This window comes from Lutra lutra, chromosome 11 (genome assembly GCF_902655055.1).
Source record: "Lutra lutra chromosome 11, mLutLut1.2, whole genome shotgun sequence".
Classification (NCBI taxonomy): domain Eukaryota; kingdom Metazoa; phylum Chordata; class Mammalia; order Carnivora; family Mustelidae; genus Lutra; species Lutra lutra.
In genome coordinates, this window is record NC_062288.1 from 13,983,792 (window position 1) to 14,003,727 (window position 19,936).

The following is a 19,936-nucleotide window of genomic DNA, read 5'->3' on the forward strand; positions in this document are numbered from 1 at the left end:
TGGGTCACTAACACTTTCACTGGAACTCCGAGTCCTCCTCAGGCTGAGAGTTTAAAAGGAAACGTTTTCTGAACATCGATTTCCAAAATTACCATGGGAACCAGTGTTGTTGCACCATTTGTATAGGCTGGGTGTATGGGCAGGGATTATCCAGTTAACTCTTGACACATACATACATAATACCGTGTCCTATCATCTCTTCTGCTGTTCCTCCTGACTCAGCACCAAGCCTCTTCAGCAACCTATGGGAAGAAGAGATTCCCCTTGCAGGCTTTGCTCCTGGGTATGCCGGACTGGGGCTTCCACCACCCCGGTTCATCCCTCAGTGCCATCTGTTTTCTGTCTTCCAAAACCTGGAAAGTCTGCTTTGTTGATGGTCACTTCATCTGTTCCCATTCTCAGTGCTGTTGCAAATTTACAAATTTCTGTCTGTAAATTTTATTTTCCTCTGTCATTTGACTGGGAGCTCTCCTTGACACAGAGGAGTCAGTCTACTGGCTTTCACTTACACAAACCTTAATTAAAATCCTTGGTGATGAGGAGCCTGGCTAGCTCAGTCGGTAGGGCATGAGACTCTTAAAATCCTTGGTGACTTCCTTGAAATCCCAAAATATTTCAAATTCAGGAACTACAAAAATCTCATTAAAGACATCTAATTAAAATTAACCTCAGTTTTATCTTTTAAGATTATTTATTTACAATGGGCGCCTGGGTGGCTCAGTGGGTTAAGCCGCTGCCTTCGGCTCAGGTCATGATCCCAGGTCCTGGGTTCGAGCCCCACATCGGGCTTTCTGCTCAGCAGGGAGCCTGCTTCCTCCTCTCTCTCTGCCTGCCTCTCTGCCTACTTGTGATTTCTCTCTGTCAAATAAATAAATAAAATCTTAAAAAAAAAAAAAGATTATTTATTTACTTATTTGAAAGAGAGCAAGTGAGAGAGCATGGGCTGGGGGTGGGGGGCAGGCAGGAGAGGAACACACAGACTCCCTCCCTGCTCAGCGGGGACTGTGACACAGGGCTTAATCCCAAGACCTTGGGATCATGGCCTCAGCCAAAGGCAGATGCTTAACTGACTGAGCCACCCAGGTGCCCCAAATTTGCATCAGTTTTAAAGAATACAAGTATCCAGAACCAGTTTTAAAAATAAATAGGTTTCCTGAAATGAGTGACCAAATAATCATAAATAAAAAAGTTAAGATTAGGCAAATTCTGGCACAGAAACGGAGTAGGAGTGAGGCACAAGTGGGAGAAAAGAGAAAGGAGAGCCAGTAGTCTTCACTGCTGCTATAGAGAAGTGTTGAAGTGATTTTTTTTAAGAGATTTTATTTATCTATTTGACAGACAGAGATCACAAGTAGGCAGAGAGGCAAGCAGAGAGAGAGGAAGGGAAGCAGGCTCCCTGCCAAGCAGAGAGAGAGAGAGCGCCCGATGCGGGGCTCGATCCCAGGACCCCAGGATCATGACCTGAGCCGAAGGCAGAGGCTTTAACCCACTGAGCCACCCAGGCACCCCTAAAAAATGTTTTCTTTAGAGCATTGAGACAGGTTAGCTAAAACTAGGAATTTACAAAGGGCCATACTGATCAGTCATGCTCTGCAAATGAAGTACTGAAACTATTTTTATAAACCAGGAATTTAGTTTTAAGATTTTACGTATCTGAGAGTGAGAGAGAGCGAGCACGCACAAACGGGGAGGGGCAGAGGGAGAGGGAGAAGCAGACTCCAGGCCGAGCAGGAAGCCCAACACGGGGCTGGATCCTCCAAGTGCCAGGATCGTGACCTGAGCTGAAGGGAGATGCTTCACCACCCGAGCCACCCAGGCGCCCCATAAACCAGGAATTTAAAGCTAAAGATTAACTCTACGGCAATAAAGAGAACCTTTGTACCAACTGACCTCTACTACAGCTCTTTCCTAGACCACATGCTGAGTTCCTACTTTACGGAAATAAGGTTCAAGAGCCAATGGTTTATTTAATTTTATTCGGCGCGGGGATCTATAGATACTTTAGCAGAGAAACCAGACTGTACTGAGTCTATGTGACTGGAGCAGCTGACGGTCATCTTTCCAAAGGGAAATGTGGAGCCTGAGTGCAGCTGGTGGCACACACAGGTTACAACTGGAGCCAGGATACTCCTCTTTTCTGGTTCTGCCCTGCATCGCCCGCTCATGCGGTGAGATGAGAGACTGACGGCTGTACTGAAGGAAGGAAGAGGTCCGACGGGCAGAGGCGGCATCCCGACAGGAGACAGTCAATCACTGAAGAGGAAGCCGAACTAAGCCCTATAGGACTGGGTTGACGGTCAAGCAGTAGGACAGGATGAGAACCTGGGCTCGGTACAGATCTCTGTGCCTAATGAAAAGAACAGCAATGCTAAGGGAGAAGACAGGAACGTTAAAATGCCTGAAAGTATTAAAAAGAAGAGCCTATTGTCTTTATTAAATAAGACAGGAAATGCCGTCTTTATTTTCCTCGCGGCAGGGGAAGCACACTTGCTAGTTTTCATGCACCACGATTTCTGGAACGAGGCCTGCGGGTCGGCTCGCTCAATCACGGGAGGACGAGCACGAGGCTGCCTGCTAATGCCGGAGCACGGCTTCCCGCAACACCGCCCCGTGGGTGCTATGCTCATGCTGGATCTACAGAGCTGCCCCCAACAGCATCATGTGCAGCAGCGAAAGCTTCTGGAACATCGCAATGGCATGATCGACAAGTGTTCTGTTTTGTTTTGGGCCTATTTCTTGCCTGTATGTGTAAACTCTTTTGAACAGCTGGAGTTAACGGATGAGCAGGAGTTTGGTTCTGAGCCACAAAGCTTCAGACACCCGCCACAGATGCCTCTGCCCTATTTCACGACATGTCCTTCTCTAAGAAACACATTCAGTGATCTCTTCCCTTCTGTGGCCATCGCTGAGGCTCCTGTGGCCGAGATGAAGTTCAATCCCTTCGTGACTTCCGACCGGAGCAAGAACCGGAAGCGGCACTTCAACGCGCCGTCCCACATTCACAGGAAGATCATGTCCTCCCCTCTTTCCAAGGAGCTGAGGCAGAAGTACAACGTGCGCTCCATGCCCATCCGGAAGGATGACGAAGTGCAGGCTGTGCAAGGACACTACAAAGGTCAGCAGATTGGCAAGGTCATCCAGGTCTACAGGAAGAAGTACATCATCTACATTGAACGAGTGCAGCGAGAGAAGGCGAATGGCACAACCGTCCATGTGGGCATTCACCCTAGCAAGGTGGTTATCACTAGACTAAAACTGGACAAAGACCGCAAAAAGATCCTTGAACGGAAAGCCAAATCTCGCCAAGTAGGAAAGGAAAAGGGCAAATACAAGGAAGAAACAATTGAGAAGATACAGGAGTAAAGTAGTCTTCTCTGTGACTTGAAATAAAAACTGTTAAAACGAAAAAAAAAAAAAAAAAAAGAAACATTCAGTGGCTGAGTGTTAAGTCCTGTGGTTGAAAGAAATGACGAGCGGGCCACCACCCGCCCTCCTTCTTCCTCCGTGTGAACCTCAGTGGAGGCCATAGATGGGAAGGTTGTCTCTGTTTCCTCTCACCAGGGAAATGACGTGGTGACCTAGTGAAAGGCATGGGCAAGGTAGCCCCCTGCCACAGAGGTGCGGCCATCCTCTGTCATGCAGGCGGAGAACTCCTTGGCCTCTCAGCCTGCTCGAGCTTTAGTTCTGTGAAACAGAACACGCCAGTCTGGTCGGTGATGTGCTGCCGGTGTGGAAGGAGCCCTCTTTGAGGCTGGAGACCAGTGAAGTCAGCACGCTCATGATGCTGTGGGCCACACACACAGGGCCTGCCTCCTGGTTGGGGCTGACCAGGATGGTGGAGGCAATCTGGGCCCCACGGATCAGGGAGGGTTGGAATACGTCGGGTGGATCAAGATCTTCAACTGTGACTCCGCCCTTCTGGCTGTGTCAGCTTCTTGGTGGACCACAGTGAAGGCTCCCATGTGCTCTCCATACAGACCCCTGTTCTTGGCACGAGACTGGCAGAGGCCAACCTGAATGTCCTGTCCGATGAGGTGGCGTACAGCCCAGGCGTCCTTGTTGCCATCACCGCTAGCGAAGCCTTGGGAGGCCATGTCAAAGAACGCAAAGAAACTTCTTCACCACCATTGCAATTTCCTTCCACTGCTCAGGGTGAGGGTCCACTCCCGTGGGACTGTGGGCACAGGCATGCAGAAGAACACTTTGCTGCGGCATTTTCTAAATGTTCTCCATCGTGTCTGTGAAGTCAAAGCTGCACGTCTTAGGGTTATCGTATCAATTAACCTTGGGGCTGCATGCCAGCGTCCCTGATTTCCCCAGGATGATTCCCCAAGAAGATATTTGGCTGAACTTAAAAAATCTCTGCAGAAAACTGGCTCCAATCCTCAAGGTCCAGAAATGGTCTTCAGGGTGACCTATGTGCTACTTTTCAGCACTTGGCTGGTCTTACCCGGGGCTAGTTCTGCAGCTGCCTTACAAAATTCAGCAAGGCTCATGACACGCAGGTATTCTTGTCCACGTATTTTGGAGCAGTCTCGGCCTCTGCCTTCCAGACACTGGGAAGCACATAGGCTTTCCATACCACCCAGTAGGCACCAACTCCCAGATTCATCTTTTTGCTGTTGTCTCTCTGAAAGGCTTCTGGGACTTCCAGGATGGAATCTGGGAGTCCCATTTCCACATGGGTCCACCAGGAACTGGCTCTGGCAGAGACCGCAGAGAGAGGCCTAGGTGGAAGGTGGCAGTGAACCGGGACAGTACGCCCGCGGGGAGGCGCAGCAAGGCCAAGGTGGGCGGAGAGAAGGCAGTGGTGGAACTGCAAGGTGGAGCAGAGGGCCAGCCGCCAATTCTTCTTAAATAATAGCAGGGAGTCATTCAAAACACAGAAAGAAAGAAAACAGAAACTGGTAACCTCTGAAATTCTGACTTGCTATCACGCATGGCACGAGGCATCCATGTAGTCTCATTAAGCTTCTAGTATGTACTCTCTGATGCTTGCTGTATAAACATGACACAGCAAAAAACCAGGAAATATCAATGTTTTTCATTAAAAACTCTAAAAATGAATATAAAAATAGACAATCTGAACTTATGTTTAATAACAGCTTGAGTATTTATCAACTTTCTCCTTTGCAAAACTGTTTACCACAGGCTGATTTCTTTTCCTGCTTTCTTTCTTTCTAAGATTTTATTTATTTACTTGACAGAGAGACAGCGAGAGAGAGAACAGTGGGAGAGGGAGAAGCAGGCTTCCTGCTGAGCAGGAGCCCAATGCGGGGCTCGATCCCAGGACTCTGGGATCATGACTTAAGCTAAAGGCAGATGCTTACTGACTGAGCCACCGAGGCGCTTAACCACAGGCCCATATCTGAAGGCTATCTTGAATGCTGTTGAGTACTCTTAATGTTACCAATAGTGTTGATCAACCGCCCACATGCATACACACACGCACATGGGATGTGTGCTTCTCTTCCACTAAATTTTTCATTATATATATATATATAAAGATTTTATTTCTTTGGCAGAGATCACAAGTAGGCAGAGGAAGGCAGAGAGAGAAAGAGAAAGAAAGAGAGACAGAGAGAGGAGGAAGCAGGCTCCCTGCAGAGCAAAGAGCCCAATGCGGGGCTCGATCCCAGGAATCAGGACCTGAGCCGAAGGCAGAGGCTTTAACCCACTGAGCCACCCAGGTGCCCCAATATTTCATTATTATAAAAAGCAACATGTATTCATATAAAACTTGGAGAGTAAAAGTAAAAGGGAAAAGTCACCTGTGTGGTAACTTAATGTTAATATTTTTGAATTTTATCTTCTTCTAGGACTACCTTATCTTTTTTATAAGATTTTGTTTATTTATTTGAGAGAGAGAATGAGCAGAGGAGCAGGGAAGGGGATGAGGGCTGCGGCATAGAGGGAGAAGCCGACTCTCTGCCAAGGAGGGAGACCCACACAGGACTCAATCCTGGGACTCTGGGATCTGGACCTGAGCCCAACGCAGATGCTTAACTGCTTAACCGACTGAGCCATCCAGATGCCCCACGAGAACTATTTTATACAGAGCATTCAACCGATCATATGGTTCAAGAAACTGGGAGAAAAATTCCAAGGAAAGCAGGAAAAAGAATAAAAGGGAAATTAAAAAAAAAAAAACAAACTGAAGATAAGACAGTAACACTGCAGGAAAATAAATATTTTCATTTATTGAGTATTTAAGTTGGACACTTTTTCAACTACTTGATTATCTTAAGAAACTCTTAAAGGACATCAAAACTATAACCCACATTTTACAGCTCAGCCACAGAGAGCCTTGAGAAGGTGCCCAAAGTCACACTGTTGGTGCGAAGCCAGGATTTTTTAAAAAATCCACATCCTAAGTGTTTACCATCTAAACTTTACTACCACTATGGAAGAAACTGATAAGATTGACCTTTCTACAGGGCCTGGGCCCCAGACAGTTTTTGTTTGTTTTTTAAAGATTTTATTTATTCAAGAGAAAGAGTGAGTGAGTGGGGAGTGGCAAGGGGGAAGGAGAGGGAGAAAGAATCTGAAGCAGACTCCTCACTGTGCACAGAGTTGGACATGGGCCTCGACCCCACAACCATGAGATCATGACCTGAGCCACAGCCAAGAGTTGGAAGCTCAAATGACTGAGCCACCCAGGAGCCCCAGGCCCCAGAGAGGTTTAAAGGCAATTCCTCTTAAACCTAAAGAGATAATTCTCATGGGTAGCACAGAAAAGCTACCCTAATCATTTCATTTGGGTAATAAAAGCCAGGGGTACTAAATGGCAGCAATCATACTAAAAAGAAGGCCACATTGTAATCTCATTAAAGAACAGGCATTTCATAAAATATAAATACTTCATTTTTACCTCTTAGTAATGTATAATCCATTACAGTTAAATGTGTTAGATCCCAGAAATACTAACAGCTTAATATCAAGAATGCTAGAGTAAGATCTAATCACATGAATAAGCCAAATGAGAAAACCCATATAATCAACAGAAAAGAAAAAGGCATTAGGTAAAATTCAATATTCCTTCCTCAGAAAAAAATTTTAAGGTAACTAAGCAAAGGCTGCATGTTGTTTAGTGTATATATACACTTTAATGAAGTGCTTTACAAATTTGAGAGTCATTTTTCTTCAGGAGCCGCACTGAACTTAAACTTCTCTGTATTTTAAGAAACTATATATGCCACTAAAGCAACCCCACTTCATGAGTAAGGAGTGCAAATCAGAGAGAACACAGTGGTGGGAGGTAGAAAAAAGCCCAGAATTCTCTTTTCGGGGTTTTAATATTTTGTCTACAGCTGTCAATGAACTAACAGAAATTTTGCTCGTAATTTTGGGCTTATCTAGAACCCACTTACCAGAAATTTCAAAACACTGGTTAACAATAAGAGAACAAGAAACAAATTCGTATCAGTGAAGGAAGAAAGCTGCTGTTCAAAGAAACTCCCTCCATTTTCTCTTGGCTACATTAAAATTATGTGGGTAAGCTGCCATTGTGAGTCAGGTGAGTCAATGTATGTTACACTGAATTGTGGCCTGCTTACTACTACTTATTCTCTTTTGCATGAAAAGGCAAAAGTATATTGGAAAAGTGTAAAATCCTACATTTAAGCTGCATGAAAAATAATGTGAAGTGATCTTTCAGAACTGGGGGAAAAAAGACCTGGAAGTTCCTTGAAAATCATGAAAACATCCTATAGCACCTAGATTTTCCTCCCCAAGATTAAATACTGATAAATCTAAATTCGAGATTTGATCATATCTTGAAGTTAAAAATGACAATAATTTGAGGAGTCATAAAAATAAAGTTTCAATTGATGACCAAAAAATGGATTACATGAGAAACATAGAAGTCTGTAGAAAAGAACTTGTACGTTAAAAGAAAACAATCTGAAAGGGAGATTCTCTGACAGGTATTTTAGCAGAAATATGAATTTGAATCATCTGGAGAGCTTTTTAAAAATGCTTTACTCATGGGGCACCTGGTTGGCTCAGTGGGTTAAAGCCTCTGCCTTCAGCTCAGCTCATGATCCCAGGGTCCTGGGATTTGAGTCCTGCATTGGGCTCTGCTGGCAGGGAGCCTGCTTCTCCCTCTGCCTCTGCCCTTCTCTCTCTCATGAATAAATAAATCTTAAAAAAAAAAATACATTTACCCAGGGGGCACCTGGGTGGCTGTTGATTGGGTGCCAGACTTGATTTCGGCTCAGGTCAGACAATCTCAGGGTTGTGAGACTGAACCCAGCAGTGGGTTCAACACTGGGTGTGAAGCCTGTTTGGGATTCTCTTTCTCTGTGCACTGACCCCCTGCCCCGCTCATGTTCCCTCTCTTAAAAAAAAAAAAAAAAAAAAAAGGGACTTATCCAGGACCCATGCATGAAGATCCTGATTCAATGGGCTGGGATGGGGCCAGTGTATATTTACATACAGTAAAATGCTGACTAGATAATTCTAATTCGCATCCTGGTTTAAAACAATCACTCTCTGTATCTATAAAGTTGAACTATATAAAACTGCCCACATTAGATTTCTTTTTTAGCTTATAAAACAGCAGTTTCATATGATTCATTTAATAGGAAGTGGCCACAACTAAAAACAGCTAACATTTACTGAATATACTACTTTGTACCAGGTACTAAATTCTGCACACCTATTGCTCCAAGTCTCCTAACACTAGTCAAGAAGTGGGCAAAAATATACCCGGATTTTGATGGGGAAGTGAGAGGGTAAGAAATGCAGCTGAGAAGAGGAGTGATGGTCAGGGATGATACCACAGGACAAATCATCATTACATCTGGAATAAAGACCACTGGGGTTCTAGATGGATTGATGGAGGCAGAAGAAGAGACTGGACAACATTAATTTAAAATGATTCCCACACAGAGCGACTGTCTATGTGGTCAAGGAAGGATAAGCCTCCTCGGTCATTTCCAACATGTCTAACAGCCAGAACACAGAGCAGAACGCCTGTCCTATTACTCTGGGGGTGGGGGCTGGCTGTGGGCGAGAGTGGGTAGAAGGAGCTGATTGGGGATAGTCAGAGCTCATCATGAATGGTCAAGAATCATAGGCTGGGTAGCAGGCCCATCTACAACGAAGCTTCCCATCTCAACTGCATCACCCAAAACCAACCATGTATTAAAATGAAAACACTACACATGTGCACCAAAATTCAAACTGGGGGTTAGAAGCAAAGTTGTAGCATGTCATTATCATCTCTGATAATCAAAGTGAAAACATCTGGAAGGTCCAGGCCCCATAGAAAGTGATATTTCCTTAGGGACCTCATTCAATACAATATCCCCTTTGGTATACAAGCCTAGTTCTTCCAGTTTTATATGTGATGGGATTTAAAAAGTCATTTCCATTTTTACCTAGAAGTTTCACTGCAAGATGTTAAGTCAAGTCAATACAATGTAACTGAAGAACTACAGAAGGAAGTCTTAAAATAGTCAATTCTCTCATTTTTCCTAAGAAGTATCAGGGCTAGAGAAGAGTTAAGTCACTTGTAAGAAATTCCACAGAAAGCTGTGGTAGAGTTAAAAAGAACTGACCCAGGATGGTAACGATCCGGCAGAATCTGTGTATCTGCGTCTATGTAGTTAGAGCAGACGTGAAATCACTGGGTACTCACATATGACTTTTGAAGCCAGTATCCCTTATCCTCTTTCGTTTGCTCTATCCCAAAACCAAGGGTTCATTTCAAGGGCTGAGCATGTTTATTTTACTAGTAACTGGTAACCACTTATGGGCTTCCACAGACCAATCCATCCTACTGAAGGACTGAGTTCAACTAACCTCTCGAAGGATTGGTCTCTTATGATTTAGTAGTTTCAGGTTATGCCAGGTGTTGAAAAACATGGTCTTGGTTAGGCAGTGACAGGTGCTGTATGAAGACAAAGAAACTTCTAACCATAAACTCACTTTAACAACAGAGCATTCCGGTTGCCAGAAAACTGGCCGCTGCTCATAAATCACCTTTGTCCTTTCTGGGTTCTTGCCATCCCTTGCTGTCATGAAGAATCAGTAGTGCCTTACTGAGAATGGTGACTAATCCCAAATCAGTGAACCTTGACTCTTAAGGTTTGAAAGGAAGAAAAATATAATATTAAAACCACTTACATGCCATTTTATAAGATTTCATACTCAAAAACAGCAAGGATGAATATGTGAAGCCTGTATTTAATTCCAGCAAACTAAATTCTTAAGCCTAAATATAGTTGTCATTCTCATAAATCCAAGAAGCAGAAGCAAGAAAATTCAGGTAGTTCTGAACTTTGAATTGTTAGCTATATTTCACCAGACAGGATGCAACTATAAGGTACAGAGCCTGGGGATAAATTAAAGTATCAGAAGAAGAGTACTGACCTTGCCACCCCCCAAAAACTACATATTAACTAAAATACCAAAGAGACTGACATGAAGCCCCTCACTGTTAATATTGCCTGCCTCTTTATGTAACCACGACCTATCACATTAGAAGGGAAATTAGTCCAACATGGCCTAAGATTCCATAGTGCTCTTAGGTTAAAATCTAAATTCTGAATACTGTCTCCCTATGTCATCTGCCCCTGATCATTTCCTTTTTTATACTTCTCCCCTTAAACCTTATATATCTTGATCCTATGCATTTTTCAGTTTCTACTAGTGAAATATGTGTGGACATTTGGGGAAGTTTGAGTTAAATGGATAACAAAATGGTTTGTATGCAGTTGAACAATGGTAACAAGGAAAGATAACAGACCTTGTAGGAACTGACAGGACATAAGGACTTGAATAAAGAAGTAGAAGGTATACCTGAAGTGAGTTTACAAATCACATTTTCTGAATGCTATATTAAGAACTACACACCATTTAAAAAAAGATTTTATTTATTTGTTTGACAGAGAGCTCACAAGTAGGCAGAGAGGCAGGCAGAGAGAGGAGAAAGCAGGCTCCTCGCTGAGCAGAGAGCCTGATATGGGGCTCGATCCCAGGACCCTGAGATCATGACCTGAGCCAAAGGCAGAGGCTTCACCCACTGAGCCACCCAGGTGCCCCTACACATTTTTTAATAGGAATAACAAAGCGGGAGTTATTATACGAAGAAAAGATTAAGGAATAAGAAAAGAAAAATTTTAGCTATCAAGACATAGTTTGCTGTATTATTCTATAAAATTTTTAGAATTTTATTTGTAACAGCTTTATTGAGGTATAACATATAATAAACTGCACGTATTTGAAAGTCTGACCCATTGTAATCTCCCCTTCCATTGTCACCCTCCTTAATACATTGAATTACATACATTACATACATACATACATTGAATTGTTTTCTATATAGGTTAATTAGCATTTTCTAGAGTTTCTAGAATTACGCTGTATGTATCCCTCAGGTTTCCTGCACTGCATATAATTCTGAGATACATCCCTGTTGTATCAGCAGCCCTTCTTTTCCTTCTACTCTGCACAGCACTCTACTGTATGGATATACTACTACAATTCGTTTATCCATCCAACACCTGGTGGACAAGTGGGTTGTTCAGATTTTGACCCCTGTTGACAAAGGTGCAAAAGGCAATGCGGTACAGAAAGTCTTTTCAAAAATGATACTGGACAATTATGATATCCATACGTTAAAAAAAAAAAAAAAGGAAAGTACCATATACAAAAGTTAACTCAAATTGGACCATTCTTACATGTAAAACCTAAAACCCTAAACTTCTAGAAGAAAGCACAGAATTAGGCATGTGGCCTTGGATTAAGTAATGACTTCTTAGATAGAGTATCAAGAGCAGAATCCACCAAAGAACAAAACGATAAATGGGACATCAAAATGAGAAACTGCTACTCTTTTTTTTTTTTTTTTAAGATTTTATTTATTTGACAGACGAAGATCACAAGTAGGCAGAAAGGGCAGGTAGAGAGAGAGATAGGAGGAAGCAGGCTCCCCGCAGAGCAGAGAGCCCGATGTGGGGCTCAATCCCAGGACCCTGGGGATCGTGACCTGAGGCGAAGGCAGAGGCTTTAACCCACTGAGCCACCCAGGAACCCCGAGAAACTGCTACTCTTTAAAAGACAGTTAAGTAAATGATTACACCGTCATCCGCTATATTCCTACGGTGTGCCTTTTATTCCTGTGATTTATTCATTCATTCATTCCAAGTGGTAGCTACATTTGTGGTGAGCACAGCGTAACACAGACTTGTTGAATCACTATGCTACACACCTGATACTAATGTAATGTTGTGTGTCAGCTATACTCAAAATAAAGAAATAAAAAAACATATTTTCTGCCTTCAAAAAATAAAAGACAGTTAAAAAAATGAAAGGAGAGGGACGCCTGGGTGGCTCAGTTGGTTGGACGACTGCCTTCGGCTCAGGTCATGATCTCGGAGTTCCGGGATCGAGTCCCGCATCGGGCTCCCAGCTCCATGGGGAGTCTGCTTCTCCCTCTGACCTTCTCACTCATGCTCCCTCTCACTGTCTCTCTCTCAAATAAATAAATAAAAATCTTTAAAAAAAAAAAAAAAAAAAGAGAAAAAAAAAAAAAAAATGAAAGGAGAGGTGCCTGGCTGGCTCAGTTGGTACAGCATGAGACTCTTGATGTTATTAGGGTCACGATTTCAAGCCACATACCGGGTATGGAGCTTGCTTTAAAAAATGAAAAAAGAAATGATGCAGGTAGAAGAAAATGAAAGGACAGAAAGGTCCCAGTGAAGAAGCTGAGGTCAACACGAAATCTGACATACTCAAAAAAGATACAAAACTGTTTGAGCACTGCAGATGTAAACAAGGGCACTGTTGTGCGTGATGGGGCCGCTGGTAAAAGGTGTCTCCTGATTCCCTACATTTCCATCTGAATATGGACCAACTGTTTTTGACAACCATGCAGTCATGGTTATGATCGGTGGAGAGCCACATACTCTTGGACTTTGTGTGTTTCACTGTTTTCTCTGTCCTCATTCAAACTGTGAGAGAATAGTAAGTGCCTGCGATAATTCACCACCGTGCAAAGACTCCTTTCTTGCTTGCTGGGATCCAAACTGATCTCGGAGATGATCCCTCTCCGACTGAGAAGCTTTAAGAACAAACAGAAGAAGCCTAACCAGAGACTGCTTGAATGCTATCAAGGACACGGAGGGCTTTGGACTCACACAGAAAGGCCGAGGAAGAGCTGCAGATGTGCGCCGCTGTGAATGTCTCTCCAGAGCCCTTTCTGCACAGCTGGCATCAGCATCGTACTAAATGTAATGTTTTACTCAAGCCAAAGACGAAAAGTAAAAATTTGTCTTTCCAATAATGACAAATGCCCTGCACCTTCCCACATGCACTTGTGTGAGACAAGGCCCATTGGTATGACCCCCCCCACCTCCCCCAATACTAGTTAATTCTGAAGAGTTCTATGTTGTCAGAAAAGTGGTCAGTACTGGTCTTTGATCTGTAGTTTCCAAAAAAAGTAATGCTTTCGTTGTTGTTTAAAAGCCAGGCATATTTGAGCTAACTCTGTAACAGACTAATCTGGACTGCGGAAGCTGCTCCCTGGTTCCACTTGGGAGAGTAATCAGGGATATCTTAGTGGTATCTGTTTCTTTTCCATTTTCAGGGTGTGTGCTTGGTTTGTTTTTATTTAGTCTTTTAAAAAAAGCCATTAATCAGTGGACAGCTGTTAAGGTGTAGAGGACAAACTGATTCCACTTCCTAGATCTAGTTTAAAAAACATGTCGTTGTCCCCTACTCTGCGTTTCCCCCCACGCTCCCGTGACATGCTCTTAGGAAGGCGTGTAGTAAAAGCCTTATGAGTAATATACTCCTTTTTGAGAGTTGACTTTTCTGTTCACCGTTGAGTAGGTCTAGTGTCCGATGAACCTCATAAAAGCAGGTGGTATCTGATCTGCCCCTCCTCTTTTCTGGGATGTTTTCTCTATGTGACTGTGACTTCCAAGATTTGTCTGCCATTTGCTGAGGATTTTTAAAGCTAATTTCTAACTTCTACTATTAATAAATGTACTGAAAAGCGCTGCATCTTTTGAGATAATATCAAATGGACTGAGTTCATAATTTAAAAAAATTTTTTTTCCTCAAAAAGAAAATGAGGGGCGTCTGGCTAGCTCGGTTGGTAGAGCATGTGACTCTTGATCTCAGGGTTTTAAGCTCAAGCCTCGTGTTGAGTGCAAAGATTACTTTAAGATAGTATCTTTAAAAAAAAATAAAATGAAGGGATAAACTACGGACTGGGAAAAAATGTTTAGAATTTAAAACTAAAAATACTGAGGAAAAGGGGCTCAGTTGATTAGGAGGCTGCCTTTGGCTCAGGTCATGATCTCGGTGGGCCTGCATCGGGCTCTCTGCTGAGCAGGGAGTCTGCTTCTCCCCTTCTCTCTGTCCTTCCCCTTGCCTGTGCTCTCTCTAATAGATTAAAAAAAAAAAAAATCTTAAAAAATTAAAATACTGGGCGCCTGGGTGGCTCAGTGGGTTAAAGCCTCTGCCTTCGGCTCAGGTCACGGTTCCAGGGTCCTGGGATCGAGGCCCGCATCGGGCTCTCTCTCAGCAGGGAGCCTGCTTCCTCCTCTCTCTCTGACTGCCTCTCTGCCTACTTGTGATCTCTCTGTCAAATAAATAAATAAAATCTTTAAAAAAATACTGAGGAAAAGAAAAAGGCAAATTTTGGCTCACTCGCAGATTCTTTCTGATTACTTATTATGGTAAAAAATGAATGAACTGTATATAAGCTCCCAACAAAGGATTCAAACAGTAGGAAAGAGGGTGGTAGGGACTCAGATAATTAAATTTAAATTGCTTCTTACTCTGTAAATATACTTTTTAGCTATTTCTAAGATGACTAATTTAATGCATATTGATACCATATTAAATCAATGAGGAAAATAGTTCTTGATCCATACAACTTGATCAAAACATTTTCAATGAAAACAACAGCTGAACAGGGTGATGTGAAATGTGTACATAAGGGTAAAGAAAGCTGTTTAAACAGAACCTCTTTTGTGAAGCATGTCCAGCCCTCCGACTGCTCTCTGGGGCCTGAGTGGCTACTTCCTCAGTGATTTCAAAGCACTGTGGACATAACTTCTATCAGTGCTTCACACCGCATTAATTACTGGGGGCTTTTCAACAGCAAAGAGCTTTTTTTTTTTTTTCCAGTTCTGAAATCCCTGCATCGAGCACAGTATCTAGCAAATACTAATACATACAAATATTTTGAAAAAGAAATCAAACTCTAGAAAATGACTGAGGAACAGGTAATCAGTATTGGTAAAATCTTGACACATTCCCCCAACAAGAATAGGAACCCTAGTTAAGAATTGTTTATTGAGGGGCGCCTGGGTGGCTTAGTCATTAAGCATCTGCCTTCTGCTCGGGTCATGATCCAAGGATCCTGGGATGGAGTCCCGCATTGGGATCCTTGCTTCTCCCTCTCTCTCTGTCCCTCCTTCCCTGCCCTGTTCATGCTCTCTCTCTCTCTATTTCTTACTAAAAAAAAAAAGAAGAAAAAAAGATTGCTGATTAAGGGAATGGGCAAAGGAAGGAGAGCCAGCACAGAGTCAGACTGCTCCCACATCTGATAATGCGATGTTGTATTACTTGGAATTACAATGTATTTTGCATTATGGACAAATTAAACACTGGTCTCACAAGCTAAGTTAGCTTTTCCAAGACTAATGTACTTAAAAAAGCCTCAGAAAAAAATTAAATGGAATAGTAAGAGATAATTTTAAGCTCAGCAGATACTTTATGCAATTTTCTTAATAAAATTAATATAACCATGTCAACGTTATATAACATCTGACTACAAAGCAATTCAATCTTCTGACAATGAGGTCATTTACTAAGATCACCATAGCAAGTGGCAAATCTCCACGAACAGATTTTTTGCTTTTTACCTTACATATATATTATAAGATTTAGGAGTCTGGGGGATATTAGATATGTGCTATGTTCTTATATCCAACCCAAGAGGTTTATGTAAGGTTAAGTTTGTAGTCACTGACCTATTTTTGCAAATTAACTGAGGACATGAATATCCCAGTCACTTCTGAGAACATTTATGGACACTCAACATAGAAGTCTCACCATGGTCCTATTTAAAAACTAATATAAATGTTACAAAATCAATACCTACAGTTTTCGCTTTTGTTGAATTTGTGTATGAATTATTAGTAAGAACTGATAATTGAAAAAAAGGCTATCATAACATGGCTGTGCAAAGAGAATTAACAACAAGGATATTTACAGTAACACTATTCATAATAAAAAATGAAGAATTAAATTATGGATAGTCATATAATGGGATTATAAAACAGTCATTAAAAATGAAACTGAGTACTGAAGGACACTGAAAAATGTTCACAAAATACGTGAACGCAGCTCACAAATAAGGTGAAATAGGAAAACAGATTACATATTAGTACAAACAGGAAAAACATCAGATAGCAAAATAAGTAAGAGCAGGAAGAGCAATCAAAACAGAGGCACAATAAAAATGTTTAATTTCCAGAGCATTTTACTTCTCTGAATTCCAGTGTTCTATCATGAATGTTGCTTCTGTAAAAGAAAAAAGCTTAGGAAAAAAGAAAAAAATATTTAAACAGTGTTTGTGGCTGGACTTTAATAAAATCGAACTGTCAATAACAGCTGCTCTGGGCAGTGAGGAAAACACTGGTCACCACCTGGCAAAGCTGGAGGTCTACAATGTAATTCTGTCAAAGTTCAAGTGAGTCTGTGTAGTCAGCCTCCAAGATGGCTTGGACAACCCCCGCCTCCCAGGATTCACACAGTATCCTCCTGTAACGTAACCAGGATTGATCTGTATGACCATTACAGTACAGCAGAAGTGAAGGCATGTCACTTCCGGGACTAGGTTATAAAAGACTAAGGCTTCTGCCCTGGGCGCACTCTCTCACCACTCTCTTTGGGGGAAACCGTGTTGCGAGTCGTCCCACGGAGAAGCCCCTGTGGCAAGACACTGAAGCCTCCTGCCAGCACCGTGTGAGCAAGACAGAAAGCCAGACCTGGAGACCGAGCCAAGTCTCAGATGCCGGGAGTTCTGGCTGACACCTTGATTGCAGCTTCATGAGAGACTGAGCCAGAACCATACCACTAAGCTGCTTCTGATGCCTCACCCCCAGAAACTGTAAGATAATAAATGTTGGTTGTTTAAAGCCGCCAAGATTGGGGTCATTTGTAACACAGCAATAGCTGACTATACGGTTAGCTTATACCTTTGGAGACTTCGGTCCTTCTAAGAACCCAACTTAGTTTGAAAAAGCCCCTAGGCTGTAACTCATTTTGCTCTAAATTCAAGGTTCTGATTTCCTTCTGATCTGACCCAAACCAGAAATGACATTTGAGTACCCCTTTCAAAATGTTCAGTTCCTTAGAACTGCCTTCTACTTCTCCTCTCCCACTCGTATTTCACCTCCTCTTTCAGTTACTGTAAATCTAGGGTCGACAAACCCGTTCTGCAAAGAGCCAGACAGTAAATATCTTGGGCTTCTCTGTAGGAACTATCACTACAACTTGAAAGCAGCAATAGACAACAGCTAAATAAATGGGTACAGATGCATCCCAATAAAACTTTATTTCAGTAACAGTTGGTAGGCTGATTTTAGCTCCAGAACTGTGGCTTGCCAACCTGCTATAAATGAAAACTGGTAAGATCAATGCTTCCAACTCATGCAGTAGATCCCATTCCCTCTAGCCGACTCCAAATATTGCTCCAGAAAGCCCAGAAAACCAATGTATCAATTTGTCCCACTCTACTAAAAGTACACGTTATTTCTTTTTTAAAAAACAAAATTCAAAACAAAACAAAACAAAAAACCCAAAATGAACTCTCTCAACCCAGCTTCCATTTCTCCAATTCACTGGCTTTATGTTCCTCCCCAAGCCTACTCTTAACAGGCTTTTGTTAAGATCATCAATGATTGTCAATTCTCAACCTTCATTATACTTCACTTAGCAGTATCAGCCGACTCAGATGATCAACCCCTTTTTCGTGAAGTGTCTGCCTTTGGCTCAGGTCCTGATCCCAGGATCCTGGGATCAAGCCCCACGTCGGGCTCCCTGCTTGACGGGAAGCCTGCCCTCCTCCCACTCTGCTTGTGTTCCCTCTCTCACTGTCTCTCTCTCTCTGTCAAATAAATAAATAAAATCTTTTAAAAAAATACCTTGTTTTATTTCCTGGATACCATAATCACTTGGTTTTCCTCAAATTTCTATGGCTGCTCCCTTTTGATCCCCTTTGTTCTAAGTGTGGTGGATCTCAGGGTTCAACTTGAACCTCTGTTTTCTGTCTATACTCATTCCTTCATAACCTCACTCAGTATATTTCTATATGAGATAGCACCCAAATTTATACCTCCAGATTTCATCTCTCCCCTGAAGGCCAGACTTATATTCGGCTGCCTACTCGACATCTTCAGCTGGTTGGGTTCCAAACTCCAAGCTGTCCCAAACTAACCTCCTAGTATCACCTACCTCAACCTCTCTCTTTCTCAGTTTTCCTCTTTTCTTAGTAAACGGCAACCCCATTCTTTGAGTTGCCCAGGCCGAAACCCTTGAGTCATTTTTGCCTCCTTTTTCACAGCCCACATCTGATGATGTGCTGGCAAATCTGTAAGCTCTACCCTCAAAATAGATCTACTCCTGTGAAGAATTTCCATGTTACTCTGAATAATACAGTCTTACAATGAAATGTAAGGTCCTAAGTTATCTTGCCATTCCTTCTACTAGAAGATAAACACATGGCTCACTCCCTCACATCATTTAGGACTCCCCTCAGCAGAATGTGAGATTTATGGGGGCAGGGAATTTTTCTTTGTTTACTGTTTGTTACATCGCCATTACTTTATATAGTGCATAACACACACTGGATCCTAATGTAGTATTTGCTGAATGAATGAGTTAACTGTGAAAAATGACAAAAAATATTTTCTAGTTGATGGAAAACTTACTGGTAAAACAGATGGGTATGTTAACTTTTCTTCTCATTTCCTACTTTCATAGTGTTCCTTAAATATAATCAAAGCCCCTGGTAACACAGAGTATAAAAAAAGACTAGAATATCAGTCAGTGGTCTAGGTTCTGCCACCTACCAGCCTCTGAAGTCTTTAGCTTTTCTATTTAATGACCATGGTTTTCAGATCCGTAAAATGAAAACTGCACTAGGAACCCTGGATCCTTTTAAAACTGACAAACATCCAAAATTGTGCATATGACTTCAGAGACTTAAGCAGTTACAGATACTCTTCAAGCCCACGGGCATCTGACCGCAGTCTCTATAAAGGTGTGCTCATAGGGAAGTGTAAACCTAACTTCCTGGAAAAAAAAAGTGTAAACCTAACTTCCTATAGGAGAAGTGGCAGAGCAGCTGATAAGTTGGTGACAGGAGGTAAAACACTTACTTAAGGGCTTTAAATGTCCAAGGCTTTATGTTAGATACAATAATAATGCTGGAAAGTAGATAGGAATTTTCTTGGTTTATTTATTATTTTTAAAGGTTTTATTTATCTGAGAGACACAGAGGCAGTATGAATGGGGGAGGGGCAAGCAGATTCCGTGGGGAGCTTGACAAGGGGCTGGATCCCGGAACCCTAAGATCATGACCAGAGCTAAAGTCGGATGCTTAACTGACTGAGCCACCCAGGCACCCCAAGAATTTTCTTTGCTTAGATTTCTGTAATAGACCATGTAAATTATGTAATAGCCCCCAAAGTTATGTAACATATCCAAGGCTATGCAGCTAATAAATGGCTGAGCCATTTATTCAAATACAGGTTTATGAAATTTTTCATATTAACGCGCTGAGTGGTGATGTGAACAGAGCCCATGTTTCCAAGTGCTACCACTCATACGTATTCGGATATTCACAGACAACTGAAACTCAAATGATGATCCATTCAGGCTCAGGGACTCATACCAGAAACTTCAC

General features: G+C 42.3%; 2 protein-coding genes and 1 pseudogene across 2 annotated transcripts in view; 1 reads left to right on the top strand and 2 right to left on the bottom strand.

Annotated features, from left to right (window-relative positions):
- RALA (RAS like proto-oncogene A) overlaps positions 1–19,936 on the bottom strand; it is a 76,711-nt gene that overhangs the window by 31,323 nt on the left and 25,452 nt on the right. The window lies entirely within an intron of this gene.
- LOC125080708 (60S ribosomal protein L26-like) lies at positions 2,879–3,378 on the top strand. Its single transcript, XM_047694678.1, has one exon. It carries the CDS (start codon positions 2,926–2,928, stop codon positions 3,361–3,363), a length of 438 nt encoding a protein of 145 aa, XP_047550634.1. The 5' UTR covers positions 2,879–2,925; the 3' UTR covers positions 3,364–3,378.
- LOC125080706 (aspartate aminotransferase, mitochondrial-like) lies at positions 3,429–4,822 on the bottom strand (annotated as a pseudogene).